Source organism: Thalassophryne amazonica, chromosome 12, assembly GCF_902500255.1.
Source record: "Thalassophryne amazonica chromosome 12, fThaAma1.1, whole genome shotgun sequence".
Taxonomy (NCBI): domain Eukaryota; kingdom Metazoa; phylum Chordata; class Actinopteri; order Batrachoidiformes; family Batrachoididae; genus Thalassophryne; species Thalassophryne amazonica.
The window spans coordinates 45208023-45224036 of record NC_047114.1 but is presented as its reverse complement, the minus strand read 5'-3'; the positions used below and the strand labels follow the sequence as shown (position 1 = coordinate 45224036).

Sequence of the window (16014 nt, the reverse complement as noted above, 5' to 3'; positions counted from 1 at the left end):
GTTTAATGAGTCTTTTTATTTTTTTTTTTTACCAAGGCCTTTAAAAAAAAAAAATCCAAGTTGTGCAAGTGCTTTCACTGAGTTTATGTATAAAAGCCTAAGTGCTAGAACAAAAAAAGCTACATTTGTCATGAACGTGTGAAAGAGAGAAGTATGTATTCAATTCGAAAACATGAATACCCAAAGTCACATTGTCTGAAGCTCAGTTTTTTAGAAATGTCTACTCCATGCAGATTTACCATAAAGACCCACTCTTTGTATTTCTTTGTAATTAATGTAAATAAAGTCCGAGACATATTCAGTGGCAGCTTTCCCATCAGAGAGCCTCATCCACAACTACCACAAAAGACTCCAAGCTGTCATTAATGTTAAAGGGGGCAATGCACACTATTAAGAACAGGGGTATGTAAAGTTTTGATCAGGGTCATTTGGGTAGTTCTCTTATTTTGATTTAAAAAGAGGAAACACAGCTGTTTGACATTAAATGGCTTCACCCAACCACTAACCATGAGTGAAAAAAGTTTGTGTGTCGTCATTCATATTCTCTTAAAAATGGCCAAAAACACAAAAATTCTGCCAGGATATGTAAACTTTTGAGCATAACTGTAACAGCTGTTTCAGGTCCGAATTTAGTCCAAAGAATGCAATTCCACAGATTCTTGTCCTTATCAGACTTTTTCAAACAGTCTTTCTTGCCATCTTTTCTCTGTCCGACGTCGATCCGTGACAGAGATATGCTGCACAAGTCTTCTTTTAAAAACTTTAGAGTTCTAAAGGCTTGCGATGTCCACATGCTACGTTTAGCTTAAGCTTTGCACAGGGGAGACACAGCGTCGCTGCAGCAACCAACCAGTCTCACTTTACGACAACTGTCGCAACAGCCAGGCTTTTTTCTCCTCAAAACTCTGCGGCTCCGAGGACACTGATTTGTATCTGTAACACACAGATCAGTGTCCGCGGACCGCCGCGGTCTTATAAAACTTGCACCATGTCGTAAAAAAAGAACACTTTGCGGCAGACATTTTAAAAACTCAGTGACGATCACAATTACAGAGTAAAACACAAACAACCCCCCCCCCCCCCCCCCCCATAATGAAATCCGCAGAATTTCACGGATCCGCAGAGTTTTTACAGCCCTGCATTTCTTTCAGATGGCAAGAATGTACAAAAAGACAGAAAACCGTCCAAAGATGGTGAATAAGCATCCCTGCATCAGGTGCTATCAATTCCTCTTACCAATGCCAGCAAGTTTTTTCTGACAGTTCTGCTTTGCAAGTTCATTATATCAAAAGTAATATTATGTCAAATCTTGCATTTAGCAAACAGATAAACAGCTGAATTGATACTAAAAACCTGTTGGCATTGCATTTTTTTCCAAAACAGAAAAATGAGCAAAAATTGGTAAGGAAACTGAAAATGAATCATACCAACAAACAAAACCGATAAATAAATCTTAGTCTTAAAAATGAATGAAAAGTCATCAACTGGTGAGTTGTGCTGCCTTACAGACTACGAGGTCTGTGAGAAAAGTATCCGACCTTTTTATTTTATGCAAAAAATATATGGATTTGATTCATATGTTTTTGCGTCAGCCAAGCTTGAACCTTTGTGTGCATGCGTGAGTTTTTTCACGCCTGTCGGTTGCGTCATTCGCCTATGGGCAGGCTTTGAGTGAGCACTGGTCCACCCCTCTTATCGTTTTTCATTGCGAGGAAATGACGGAATGATTTGGGCTTTGTTCCATCAGATTTTTTTAAGAAACTGTTAGAGACAGGCAGCTGGAAACCATTTGGAAAATTCACATGGCTTTCGGTGAAAATTTTATGGGCTTCACAGAGATTACGGAGTGTTACTACCGCTTTAAGGATGGCCCACAATGGCGCACGGCGTGCCGTGCTCCGAGCCGCGATCGACAGGCAGAAACCACCATTTAATTTCTAAACGGATGGCTGTGTCAATCCGGGACCGTCGAGTGCAATTTCTCTGGTTATCACAAGAGCTCAACAGCACATCAGCCATTTTCCGGCAGATTTCACTTTTAACAAGAGATTCTGTCATGGAAAGCCGCGCAGAGGCTTCGTGCGTCACAACAGATTCGCTGATGGAGCGAGACAAAGAACACCTCCGTTTTGGAGTGTCAGAGAACAAGTTGGGACATGCCTATCTCGGCTTTCAGTGCTTACCAGTCGAGTGAGTATAAGAGAAATTGTGGAGAGCTGGGCTTGTCCCAACTTGTCCTCTGACACTCAAAAACAGAGGTGTTCTTTGTCTCGCTCCAACAGCGAATCCGTTGTGACGCGCGAAGCCTCCGCGCGGCTTTCCATGACAAAATCTCTTGTTAAAAGTGAAATCTGCCACAAAATGGCTGATGTCCAGCTCTTGTGATAACCAGAGAAATTGCACACGATGGTCCCGGAGCCACACAGCGATCCATTTAGAAATGAAATGGTTGTTTCTGCCTGTCGATCGCGGCTCGGAGCGCGGCGCACCGTCCTTAAAGCGGTAGTAACACTCCGTAATCTCTGTGAAGCCCATTCAAATTTTCACCGAAAGCCATGTGAATTTTCCAAATTGTTTCCAGCTGCCTGTCTCTAACAGTTTCTGAAAAAATTCTGATGGAAAAAAAGCCCAACTCATTCCGCCATTTCCTCACAATGAAAAAAACGACGAGAGGGGTGGACCAGTGCTCACTCAAAGGCTGCCCACAGGCGAATGACGCAACCGACAGGCGTGAAAAAACTCACGCATGCGCACGAAAGTTCAAGCTTGGCTGACGTAAAAACATATGAATCAAATCCATATATTTTTTGCATATAATAAAAAGGTCGGATACTTTTCTCACAGACCTCGTACTTTCCCTGCTTACCAGTCTGGTGTTATTGATGGACACAATGAAGTCAAAGAAAGGTTCCAGCCCTGCCCTGTGTCCAGGGGAGTTCTCCTGAACCTGTACAAGACAACCAGAGGTGCACCTTCACTTTATGCATTTCAAAGAATTTGAAATAAAAATAACGTACTGAACAATTCAAAGTGAGTAGACAACAAAAATTAGAAAAGCATTACATATGCTAGACTTAATCACACTTCTTTCACGATGAAGACTCTTTTATGAAACTGGGTATTGACATGTCACCCCACCTTTTTGTTTTCTTACTTGAAAGTTTGGGACAACAAGACTCATGTCAAACCCAATATGCTGGAGTGTGAACGTCAGAAAAACAGACTGGGAGTCAGAACGTTTCTACAAAATGGGAGGAAAATAAAAACACTGCACACAAGGACATGTCCGATATACAAACCCTGGCAAAAATTATGGAATCACCGGCCTCGGAGGATGTTCATTCAGTTGTTTAATTTTGTAGAAAAAAAGCAGATCACAGACATGACAAAACTAAAGTCATTTCAAATGGCAACTTTCTGGCTTTAAGAAACACTATAAGAAATCAGGAAAAAAAAAATTGTGGCAGTCAGTAACGGCTACTTTTTTAGACAAAGCAGAGGGGAAAAAAAATATGGAATCACTCAATTCTGAGGAAAAAATTATGGAATCATGAAAAACAAAAGAACGCTCCAACACATCACTAGTATTTTGTTGCACCACCTCTGGCTTTTATAACAGTTTGCAGTCTCTGGGGCATGGACTTAATGAGTGACAAACAGTACTCTTCATCAATCTGGCTCCAACTTTTTCTGATTGCTGTTGCCAGATCAGCTTTGCAGGTTGGAGCTTTGTCATGGACCATTTTCTTCAACTACCATCAAAGATTTTCAATTGGATTAAGATCCGGACTATTTGCAGGCCATGACATTGACCCTATGTGTCTTTTTGAAAGGAATGTTTACACAGTTTTTGCTCTATGGCAAGATGCATTATCATCTTGAAAAATGATTTCATCATTTCCAAACATCCTTTCAACTGATAAGAAAAGTGTCCAAAATATCAACGTAAATGTGCATTTATTGATGATGTAATGACAGCCATCTCCCCAGTGCCTTTACCTGACATGCAGCCCCATATCATCAATGACTGTGGAAATTTACATGTTCTCTTCAGGCAGTCATCTTTATAAATCTCATTGGAACGACACCAAACAAAAGTTCCAGCATCATCACCTTGCCCAATGCAGATTCGAGATTCATCACTGAATATGACTTTCATCCAGTCATCCACAGTCCACGATTGCTTTTCCTTAGCCCATTGTAACCTTGTTTTTTTCTGTTTAGGTGTTAATGATGGTTTTCGTTTAGCTTTTCTGTATGTAAATCCCATTTCCTTTAGGCGGTTTCTTACAGTTCGGTCACAGACGTTGACTCCAGTTTCCTCCCATTCGTTCCGCATTTGTTTTGTTGTGCATTTCCGATTTTTGAGACATATTGCTTTAAGGTTTCTGTCTTGACGCTTTGATGTCTTCCTTGGTCTACCAGTATGTTTGCCTTTAACAACCTTCCCATGTTTGTATTTGGTCCAGAGTTTAGACACAGCTGACTGCGAACAGCCAACATCTTTTGCAACACTGCGTGATGATTTACCCTCTTTTAAGTAGGGATGGGTATCGAGAACCGGTTTCTTTCGGGTATCGTTAAGAAATGATTCGATCCACCGACATCAATAAGCTTTGTGCTTAACGATTCTGTTATCAGTCCTTCAGAGTGGCCGTTGTTTTGGGAGGTGTTTGTCAGGAAAATGATTTCTCTACATTGATTACAGACCCTGCAGCGGGTCCGTGATCAACTTTTCTGCAGCGCGGCTTTGCTCTGAACCTTGAACCAATCGAAGCAGTGGTTTGCAGATTGAAGCAATGCTTCGATCTGTTGCTTCGTTTATACTTTCTTTCGCTTAATTTTCCCCTGCTAAAACCCTAAAGAGCATACGTCTGAGTATTCTTTACCTTTTCTATGTTAAACCGACCTGTTATGGTCTTCTGAAACAGTTGATAGATGTATTTTATAACTGAAAAACGGGAGCGATGCTAACACGTTAGCATGTCTATGGCATTTTCAATGTTAAAAGTTAGCATTACGCATTTGCAGCTCATCACGTTCGGGTGCATTTGTTTTCAAATTGTAATATTTCTTAAATTTATTTTTGTTTATATATTAGTAATCTTTATTATATACAATTTTAGAGAAAAAAGACAAACGGAACCTGAATAGAAACACAACAGAAAATATAAAAGCAACTAACAATGAACATACATAAATAGATAAATACATACATACAGAAATAAATAAGTGTTTCCTGTGAACACCTAGTGACTCTCACACCTCCATTTCAGCCCTGTCTTATTTAAGTTTAATGACAGTTTGTTTTGCTCAAAACATATTTTCAATGTGTTAATTTCTTCAGTGATTTCCTCCAGAACTATCTGCCAAACTAGAAAACTGCTGCATGCTAGTAAGAGCAGAATACTACTGGAATGAATTTGAATAAGGAAAGTTGTTTTTTTTTTCTCACCTAAATGGATGCTGCACTCACTCCAGTTTATTGTCTGGAATAGTCCCAGATTGCATTTCAGAGCTTCTAGAATTCAAACATTTTCGTGCAGGTGGTGTTGGGGGATAATTTTGGGTTTCAGCTTTTTTTTGTTTTTCACCACTTTCATCCCTGAATATGTCAATCGTGAGTCACGTTTGTGCAGATTAAAGTTACTAACTGGGACTCCTGTCTTGTTGAAAGAAAGAAACGAGAATCGTCCTCCGTTCTGTTCACACAGCTCCAAACGCTGCGCGGCTCTCTGATGAGTCAAGTTAGAACGATTGAGTCCAGTCTGAAATAATAACTTCAAAGTGAAACACCGTTTTGTTTATTTTTATTTATGTCCAGAGATCAAGGGTACAGTGACCAATTTCATATTTATTTACTTTAAGACTCAATGAAATACATAGAAAACCTGTAAAGCCTACTTTTAGTACAAAATTCACGAGGTATCGATAAGGGAATCGATAAGGAAACGGATCGATAAGCAAAATCGATAATGGCATCGATATAGATAAAATCTTATCAATACCCATCCCTACTTTTAAGAGTTTGATAATCCTCTCCTTTGTTTCAATTGACATCTGTCATGTTGGAGCCATGATTCATGTCAGTCCACTTGGTGCAACAGCTCTCCAAGGTGTGATCACTCCTTTTTAGATGCAGACTAACAAGCAGATCTGATTTGATGCAAGTGTTAGTTCTGGGGATGAAAATTTACAGGGTGATTCCATAATTTATTCCTCAGAATTGAGTGATTCCATATTTTTTTGCCCTCTGCTTGGTCTAAAAAAGTAACCGTTACTGACTGCCACAATTAATTTTCCTGATTTCTTATAGCGTTTCTTCAAGCCAGAAAGTTGCCATTTGAAATTACTTTAGTTTTGTGTCATGTCTGTGATCTGCTTTTTTTCTACAAAATTAAACAACTGAATGAACATCCTCCGAGGCCGGTGATTCCATAATTATTGCCAGGGGTTGTAGATGCATGAACTAAACAAGTCTGGCAGCTGTCATTCAATAAAGCAACGTAGCTTTCTTTACCCACACAGCGTCTGGCAACACAGCTAGCGACAACTAGCTAACAAAAACATTTAGGACAAGATGCAATAAACGACCCAAACACATTTCCAGAACTCTGGACATTAGTTGTGCTTCTGTCTAGCCGGGGGCCTTAGGTGGATCCCCGACCACGGGTCAACCGATCCAGCGGGGAGTCCACCGCCTCTGTCTATGCTAAGCTAACAGCTAACACCAGGCTTTTCAAGAAAAAAACCTCACCCGGAGGACATGGTAACCCTCGGAGCCTCCCCCGGGTATTTCCACACTCTGAGATCCTCCCATGTTTGAGTTCTTTTAAGGCTATTGTTGATTTTATGGAAACTTCTCCCCAGCAGGCGTAAGACAGCTGAATACTTCCACAAACCGGTACACGTCGCCACTCGCCAAACCACCAGCAGGCTACTGCGCACGCGCCGTTACGTGGCAGGAAATAACGTCATCAAGTTCACAGCACTTAACTTTTTCCACATTTTATGTTACAACCTTATTTCAAAATGGAGTAAATTCATTACCCCTAAAAGGACATATAATGACACCCTATAATTTATTAAAAATTAAAAAAACTAAGAAATCACATGTACACTCACACCTTTTGCACAATACTTTTTTGATGCACCTTTGGCAGCAATTACAGCTTTAAGTCTTCAGATTTGGAGGCACAGAAGGGAAGGGTACAGAAACCTTTCTGCTGCTTTGAAGGTCCCAATGAGCACAGTGGCCTCCATCATCTGTAAATGGAAGAGGTTTGGATCCACCAGGACTCTTCCTAGAGCTGGTCGCCCGTCTAAACTGAGCGATCGGGGGAGAAGGGCCTTAGTCAGGGAGGTGACCAAGAACCAGATGGCCACTCTGTTAGAGCTCCAGCATTCCTCTGCGAAGAGAGGAGAACCTTTCAGAAGGACAACCATCTCTCCAGTAATCCACCAATCAGGCCTGTATGGTATAGTGGCCAGAAGGAAGCCACTCCTTTGCCAAAAGGCACCTGAAGGACTCTCAGACCACGAGAAACAAAATTCTCTATTAACTTTGTCTCTGATGAGACAAAGATTGAACTTTTTGGTGTGAATGCCAGATGTCATGTTTGGCAGCATCCCTACAGTGAAGCATGGTGGTGGCAGCATCATGCTGTGGGGATGTTTTTCAGTGACAGGAATTGAGAGACTAGTGTAGCGGCTGCACTCTGTGTTGTGTTGTTATGACTCCGCCATTCATTCCCCTCTGGACACAAACTCACGATCCTCAGCATGGGATGCGGACTCGCATCATGCACTGTATATGTAGACAAGTGTGTGTCTTTCCAAATCATGTCCAATCAACTGACTTTACCCCCGGGTGGATGACAGCTAAGATGTTGAAACATCAAGAATGATCACTGTTTATCAATTAATTTATGAATTGTTGAGTTTATATGTTAACTGTCTTCCACAGTAGAGGGGTTATGTACATCTGAGGAGGATGAGGACTGCACAAGCCCCATTGAGGAAGGTGAAGAATACCTTCCCAATGGAGACAGTCCACCAATGCTGGATGAGGAAGGTACGAAAGAATACAAGTCAAGCAAAAGTAGCTGTTAAATTTGGGTTCATCAATTAATTTAGGAGTTGTTGAGTTTATATGTTAACTGTCTTCTACAGTAGAGGGGTTATGCATGTCTAAGGAGGATGAGGACTGCACAAGCCCCATCGAGGAAGGTGAAGGATCCCTTCCCAATGACCACAATCCGCCAATGTTAGATGAAGAAGGTATGAGTAGAAGCCAAACAAAAGTACGAGGGAAGGCTGAAAAGTTCTAAGGCTCACTGTAATGCAGTTAATGCATTACTCCTTCATGGGGAGCCTTAGAACTTTTCAGCCTACCCTCGTAGTTGTTAAATTTGGGTTTATTAATTAATTTATGAATTGGAGAGTTTATATGTTTGTTAACTGTCTTCTACAGTAGAGGGGTTATGTATGTGTGAGGAGAAGGACTGCACAAGCCCCAATGGGAAAGGGGATGTTCCTTCAGCAGAGGAATACCTTCCAAATGAAGACAGCCTGCCAAAGTGGGATGAGGAAGGTACAAGTAGAAGCCAAGCAAAAGTAGCTGTTAAATTTTGGTTTATCAGCTTTGGGTGTTTTAACATCTTCCTTTTTGTTTGTCTCTTTTCCATATGTCTTTTCTTCCAGATGAGGAACAGCTCTCACCTGATGCACTACATTGTCATCAGGCAGCAAGGCTCATCTTTAGCACCGCCTATGGTTTATGCCAGCAGCTGCTCCTTGATGAGATGAGCATATCCACGGCTCAACAAGAACTTCTCCTCTTAGTCCAAATGCTGCAGGTGCGTCTGTCCATCATGACCTTCTAAACATGACACATGTCAACTGGGTTACTGAATCATCTCCAGAGTTCACATGAACATTTCCCACATAAATCTCAAAGAATAGTTTGAATTTGACTTTGCTGTGACAGTACGAAGCCTAAATGACGGGTGTTGCATTTATTGTTGGCTTCAGCTTTTTGTCTTCTTCTCAGGGTGGATTAGCTGCTAATTTCCACAGACTGGTTTTTGTTGGTATTTTAGGGTCAGTAGCCACATCACCTGCTTCAGGGTCATAATGCGATCAACCCAACTGAGCACCCTGTCCAAATGCAGTTTAATCTTTCGTTATGATTAGTAGCTAAATGTACATGGAAAAAAAAAATCATACTTTGGATCAACTTAAAAAAATGATGTAATTTGTAATAGCTACTTTTTTAGTTTTTCACAATATATATTTATGATTTGGTAAACTGATTCCAGCAAATTTAAACTGGAACCCACAATTTTCCATTAGACCAATGTAAATAAGTACTTTGAATGAAGTGCACTGATGTTTCACTTTTTTCAGTGTATAGGATGATCACTCTCAATGGCTCACTGTGTATTTTGTTTGATTGAATCTTATTCATGCACTGATTTGATTATTTGTGTGATATTTTGACCCGACAGGACTATCAGCAGGAAAATGAGTGTGACCAATCAGAGCTGAAGAGTCCTGATGAGGAAGGTATGACAGGAGAAACAACACCAAGTCCCATAGAAGAAGAAGAACAAGAAGAAGAGCCTTCTTCAGATGATGAGTCCCAGAAGGAGAACAGCATCCCATCCTCTGAGAAAGGTATGATAACCAAAGTGCAGTCAACTGTTCAAATTTGGGTTTATCAATAAATTCATGAATTGTTGAGTTTATATGTTAACTGTCTTCCACAGTAGAGGGGTTATGTGTGTCTGAGGAGGATGAGGCCTGCACAAGCCCCATTGAGGAAGGTGAAGAATCCCTTCCCAATGAAGATAGCCCACCAGTGTTGGATGAGGAAGGTACGAGTTGAAGCCAAGCAAAAGTAGCTGTTAAATTTGGGTTTATCAATTAATTTATGAATTGTTGAGTTTATATGTTAACTGTCTTCCACAGTGGAGGGGTTATGTATGTCTGAGGAGGACGAGGCCTGCACAAGCCCCATTGAGGAAGCTGAAGAATCCCTTCCCAATGAAGATAGCCCACCAATGTTGGATGAGGAAGGTACGAGTTGAAGCCAAGCAAAAGTAGCTGTTAAATTTGGGTTTATCAATTAATTTATGAATTGTTGAGTTTATATGTTAACTGTCTTCCACAGTAGAGGGGCTATGTATGTCTAAGGAGGATGAGGACTGCACAAGCTCCATTAAAGAAAGTGAAGAATACCTTCCCAATGGAGACAGTCCACCAATGCTGGATAGCTTAGCAGAATCAGACAAAGACAAATGTCTGAAGTCTCTGCACAGTCCTTCAAGCAGTGACCTTTCTGTGACTGAGGAGGATGAGGACTGCAGAAGCTCCACTGAGGAAGGTGATGCTCCCTCAGAAGAGGAATACCTGTTATGTGTCGACGCGGGTTGAGGAGCGGACCTGCGTCAGACGGAACCCAGCGCTAAAAACAACTAGAAAGCGGTTCCAATAACAAAAACAATTCCTTTATTTCACCCGCTGGTGCACAACAAAGTGTAAAAACGAAAACAGCGTCCTTCTGGTGGAGTGAAGGCTAGCACGCTCTCCAGCGCCCAAAAGGATCGAAGCCCGGCGCTCCTGGACTCACCACTACCGCCAAACACCCCCCAGGTGGACACGACAAACCGACTCTCTGCGAAGGATAGAAGGGGTGAGGTAAGTCAGCAGTTACAACTAATATCCTTCAAAAGACACACACTATCAGCAACACATTCAGGTCTGTATTTTAAGCTTTATGCAAATGAGCGGCTTCTCACAACAGGTGGAGGATCTCTTGTCCGCACGCCACAGCAGTGAGAAGCAAGCTGCACAATTCTCATCACAATTCAAATATACTGCGTAACAAAATACCAAGTTACTATCAACAATTAGTCAAACACTTAATCACCTCTGATGTGTGCTGACAGCATGTGTCCCTCACCCTTCCTCCTTCACGGGCTCGATGTGTCAAACCCAGGCGCGGTCCTCAGCGTCTCACAAACGAACATCACAAGGTCGAGTTCCCGGCAGTTCTGCTTGAATCACACATGACTTAAATGCAGAACGCCATCCAATTATCTGCTTCAGCTGAAAGTCTTTAAGGCTGCACGTGAGCACCATTCACAGGTGCTGCACATGATGTTGATGAGGGTGAAGAACTCTTCAGCCAGCACCTTCTCCACAGACAAATCAGTTCTCACGCCACCTGGAGAGCAAAGAAAAGAAAAGAACACCAAAATGTCCAGCCACACCCCCCAACACACAACAGTACCCCCCCTTTAACGGGAAGCCTCCCGGCGACCGAACAGACCAGACCCGAGAACAGCACCTCCCTCCGGGGTCCTCGTCAGGAAGCAGACAGCACAACGCTCCCAAGGTCCACCACAGACAGCAGGACAGGGCACCGCAGCTGGATGGCCGGCTGGCATCAACAAAAACCCCAAAACAGTCCCTAGTATAATACAACACACAAGAAAAAACACAAAACCCACCCAAAACCTCCCCAGGGGACCGTCCCATCCAACCCTGGGAAGAAAAGAAAAACACCCAAACGCAAAAACCCAACACAGCCCCACAAACACAATACAAACATAAATGCATAAAAGAAAAATAACAAACAACCCCCCCAGAATGACCTGCAGAGCCCAACCCCCCCCAGAAGGCCTTTACCGCCAGTTCCAGGAGGAACAGCCAGAACCAGAATCCCACAAAGGTCCCCAGGTGTACATGGAGCAAATGGCGCCCCCCAGAGAACCGTACCATCAACCCCAGGAGGTACCCTCCCCACAACCCCGGAACCCCAGACCCGGCCACACTTGGCTAGTCGGCCCCAAGCCAATTCCCCCCCCAGAGGACCGTCCCATCAACCCTGGAGGTGGAACCCGGAAGGAAACAAAATCAAAATCCAACCCCGGAGGACTACCAAAAACAACCCCGGGGGGATATAAAATGACCGTAAACCCTGTTACCTTCCCCGGCACCCCGAAAGACCCCAGGTCCCTGCCAGAGCCCCTCGGCAGCTCAATTTTGGCGAACGGCTCAAAACATTAAGCCGGGGAAGGGAACAGGAAAAACTAACACAGCCCCAACCCCAAGGCGCAGCGGAAAACCGGAAATACGTCCGGTGCCCCAACTCGACCATACCCCAGCCTCTCGGGAGGGGTGGAACTACCGAAATGGCGAACGGCAACAGATCGGCCCACCCCTCCGACTGAGGTATGTTCCCGCTGCACCACACCCCGGCAACACCAATGACGAACGGTACAAAGGCTCACCGAGGCTGGAGTGGAACTGGGCCCTAACCAAACCAAGAAAAACGCCCCTAACAACCCCCCCCCCCCCCCCCCCCAGGTGCAGAGGTCTTCTGAGAACGCTCAGCGTGACCAACCTGCACCACCCCACAACCCACAAGACGAACGGTCTTGGAGCAAGTGAGGTTGGGGTTAGGCATGTAGGGAAATAAAAAACAACAAAATAAAACGACCCAACAACCCAAACAGAAAATACCTAAAAACACATAAAAATTAACAATTAAGTGAGCCCAGACGGGCTTCTAACCGCCTAACATTCACTCCACCAGACACGCCTCTGACTCCCCAAACAAATTATAACCCCTATTCAAAGAAAACAAAACATTAACCCATACAAGTTTTTTTTTGTGTGTGTGTGTTATTTTGCCTGTCCCAGAACACCTGGAGATACGTCACCAGAGAACATTGCATCAAAAATGAAGCACAGGCTTCAACGTCTCCCGCATAAGGCTCCGGACGACAAACAATCAGTTCGGACGCCGAATCTCTGGGAGACGGAGTTATCTGCACCAGTATCGATGGTGCCGCAGCTGGAGCAGCAGGAAGCGGAACGGCTTGCGCTACAAGCTCCGCAACACGGGCGTCCGCTGGCCCAATTTGGCTTGTGAGATGCGGCAATTGTTCCCATATTTTCTCTAAGTGTTCTTGAACTTTTTCGGCAAAAGAAACCGCCTCTGCCGCTGGGTCCATTATGGAATGGCCGGGAACTACTGTTATGTGTCGACGCGGGTTGAGGAGCGGACCTGCGTCAGACGGAACCCAGCGCTAAAAACAACTAGAAAGCGGTTCCAATAACAAAAACAATTCCTTTATTTCACCTGCTGGTGCACAACAAAGTGTAAAAATGAAAACAGCGTCCTTCTGGTGGAGTGAAGGCTGGCATGCTCTCCAGCGCCCAAAAGGATCGAAGCCCGGCGCTCCTGGACTCACCACTACCGCCAAACACCCCCCAGGTGGACACGACAAACCGACTCTCTGCGAAGGATAGAAGGGGTGAGGTAAGTCAGCAGTTACAACTAATATCCTTCAAAAGACACACACTATCAGCAACACATTCAGGTCTGTATTTTAAGCTTTATGCAAATGAGCGGCTTCTCACAACAGGTGGAGGATCTCTTGTCCACACGCCACAGCAGTGAGAAGCAAGCTGCACAATCCTCATCACAATTCAAATATACTGCGTAACAAAATACCAAGTTACTATCAACAATTAGTCAAACACTTAATCACCTCTGATGTGTGCTGACAGCATGTGTCCCTCACCCTTCCTCCTTCACGGGCTCGATGTGTCAAACCCAGGCGCGGTCCTCAGCGTCTCACAAACGAACATCACAAGGTCGAGTTCCCGGCAGTTCTGCTTGAATCACACATGACTTAAATGCAGAACGCCATCTCATTATCTGCTTCAGCTGAAAGTCTTTAAGGCTGCACGTGAGCACCATTCACAGGTGCTGCACATGATGTTGATGAGGGTGAAGAACTCTTCAGTCAGCACCTTCTCCACAGACAAATCAGTTCTCATGCCACCTGGAGAGCAAAGAAAAGAAAAGAACACCAAAATGTCCAGCCACACCCCCCAACACACAACAATACCTTCCTAGTGAAGACAGCCAACCAATGCTGGATGAGGAAGGTAGGAGTCAAAGCCAAGCAAAAGTAGCTGCTAAATTTGGGTTTATCAATTAATTTATAAATTGTTGAGTTTATATGTTAACTGTCTTCCACAGTAGAGGGGTTATGTACGACTGAGGAGGATGAGGACTGCACAAGCCCCATTAAAGAAAGTGAAGAATACCTTCCCAGTGGAGACAGTCCACCAATGCTGGATGAGGAAGGTACGAAAGAGTACAAGTCAAGCAAAAGTAGCTGTTAAATTTGGGTTTATCAATTAATTTAGGAGTTGTTGAGTTTATATGTTAACTGTCTTCCACAGTAGAGGGGTTATGCATGTCTAAGGAGGATGAGGACTGCACAAGCCCCATTGAGGAAGGTGAAGAATACCTTCCCAATGGAGACAGTCCACCAATGCTGGATGAGGAAGGTACGAAAGAGTACAAGTCAAGCAAAAGTAGCTGTTAAATTTGGGTTTATCAATTAATTTATGAACTGTTGAGTTTATATGTTAACTGTCTTCCACAGTAGAGGGGTTATGTATGTCTGAGGAGGATGAGGACTGCACAGGCCCCATTGAGGAAGGTGAAGAATCCCTTCCCAATGACCACAACCCACCAATGCTGGATGAAGAAGGTACGAATATAAACCAAACAAAAGTTGTTGTTAAATTTGGGTTTATTAATTAATTTATGAATTGGTGAGTTTATATGTGAACTGTCTTCCACAGTAGATGTGCTATGTATGTGTGAGGAGGATGAGGACTGCACAAGCCCCACTGAGGAAGGTGAAGAATCCCTTCCCAAAGAAGACAGCCCACCAATGCTGGATGAAGAAGGTACAAGTAGAAACCAAGCAAAAGTAGCTCTTAAATTTGGGTTTATCAATTAATTTATGAATTGGAGAGTTTATGTTTATAAGGACTGTGCAAGCCCCACTGAGAAAGCTGAAAGATCCCTTCCCAATGAAGACAGCCTAGTACTGTGGGATAAGGAAGGTACATGTAGAAGCCAAGCAAAGTAGCTGTTAAATTTGGGTTTATCAGCTGTGGGTGTTTTCACATCTTCCTTTTTGTTTGTCTCTTTTCCATCTGTCTTTTCTTCCAGATGAGGAACAGCTCTTACCTGATGCGCTACGTTGTCATCCAGCAGCAAGGCTCATCTTTAGCACCGCCCATGGTTTATTGCAGCAGCTGCTCCATGATGAGAGGAGCATATCCACGGGTCATCGAGAACTTCACCTCTTTGTCCAAATTGCGCAGGTGCGTCTGTCCATCATGACCTTCTAAACATGACACATGTCAACTGGATTACTGAATCATCTCCAGAATTCACATGAACATTTCCCACATAAACTTCAAAGAATAGTTTGAATTTGACTTTGCTGTGACACTACGGAGCCTAAGATGATGGGTGTTACGTTTAATGTTGGCTTCAGCTTTTTGTCTTCTTCTCAGGGTGGATTAGCTGCTAAACAAACACTGAACAGACTAGGAGCCAGAACACAACCATTCAGAACAACAATATTCACTCAGTAGAAATCCGAGACCTCCTAAATGCAGTTTAATGTTTCTTTGTGATTAGTCGTTAAATGTATAGGATGATCACTCTTGATGGCTCACTGTGTATTTTGTTTAATCAAATCTTATTCATGCACTGATTTGATTATTTGTGTGATATTTTGACCCTACAGGAGAATCAGCAGGAAAATGAGTGTGACCAATCAGAGCCGAATAGTCCTGATGAGGAAGGTACGACAGGAGAAACAACACCAAGTCCCATAGAAGAAGAAGAAGAAGAAGAACCCTGTTCAGATGTTGAGTCCCAGGAGGAGAACATCATCCCAACCACTGAGAAAGGTATGACAACCCAAGTGCAGTCAGCTGTTCAAATTTGGCTTTATCAATAAATTCATGAATTGTTGAGTTTATATGTTAACTGTCTTCCACAGCAGAGGGGTCATGTATGTCTGAGGAGGATGAGGCCTGCACAAGCCCCACTGAGGAAGGTGAAGGATCCCTTCCCAATGAAGACAGCCCACCAATGCTGGATAGCTTAGCAGAATCAGA

At 43.3% G+C, this 16014-nt stretch overlaps 1 protein-coding gene across 1 annotated transcript in view; it reads right to left on the bottom strand.

The window, feature by feature from the left end:
- LOC117521981 (Golgi reassembly-stacking protein 2-like) overlaps positions 1-6943 on the bottom strand; it is a 38585-nt gene extending 31642 nt beyond the window's left edge. Inside the window, exons 1-2 of the mRNA XM_034183345.1 lie at positions 6758-6943; positions 2867-2947 (exon numbers count right to left, since the gene is read on the bottom strand). Of these exons, the coding sequence (XP_034039236.1) occupies positions 2867-2947; positions 6758-6820 (144 nt within the window). The 5' untranslated portion in view covers positions 6821-6943. The remainder of the gene's footprint in view (positions 1-2866; positions 2948-6757) is intronic.
- Positions 6944-16014: the final 9071 nt, after the last annotated feature.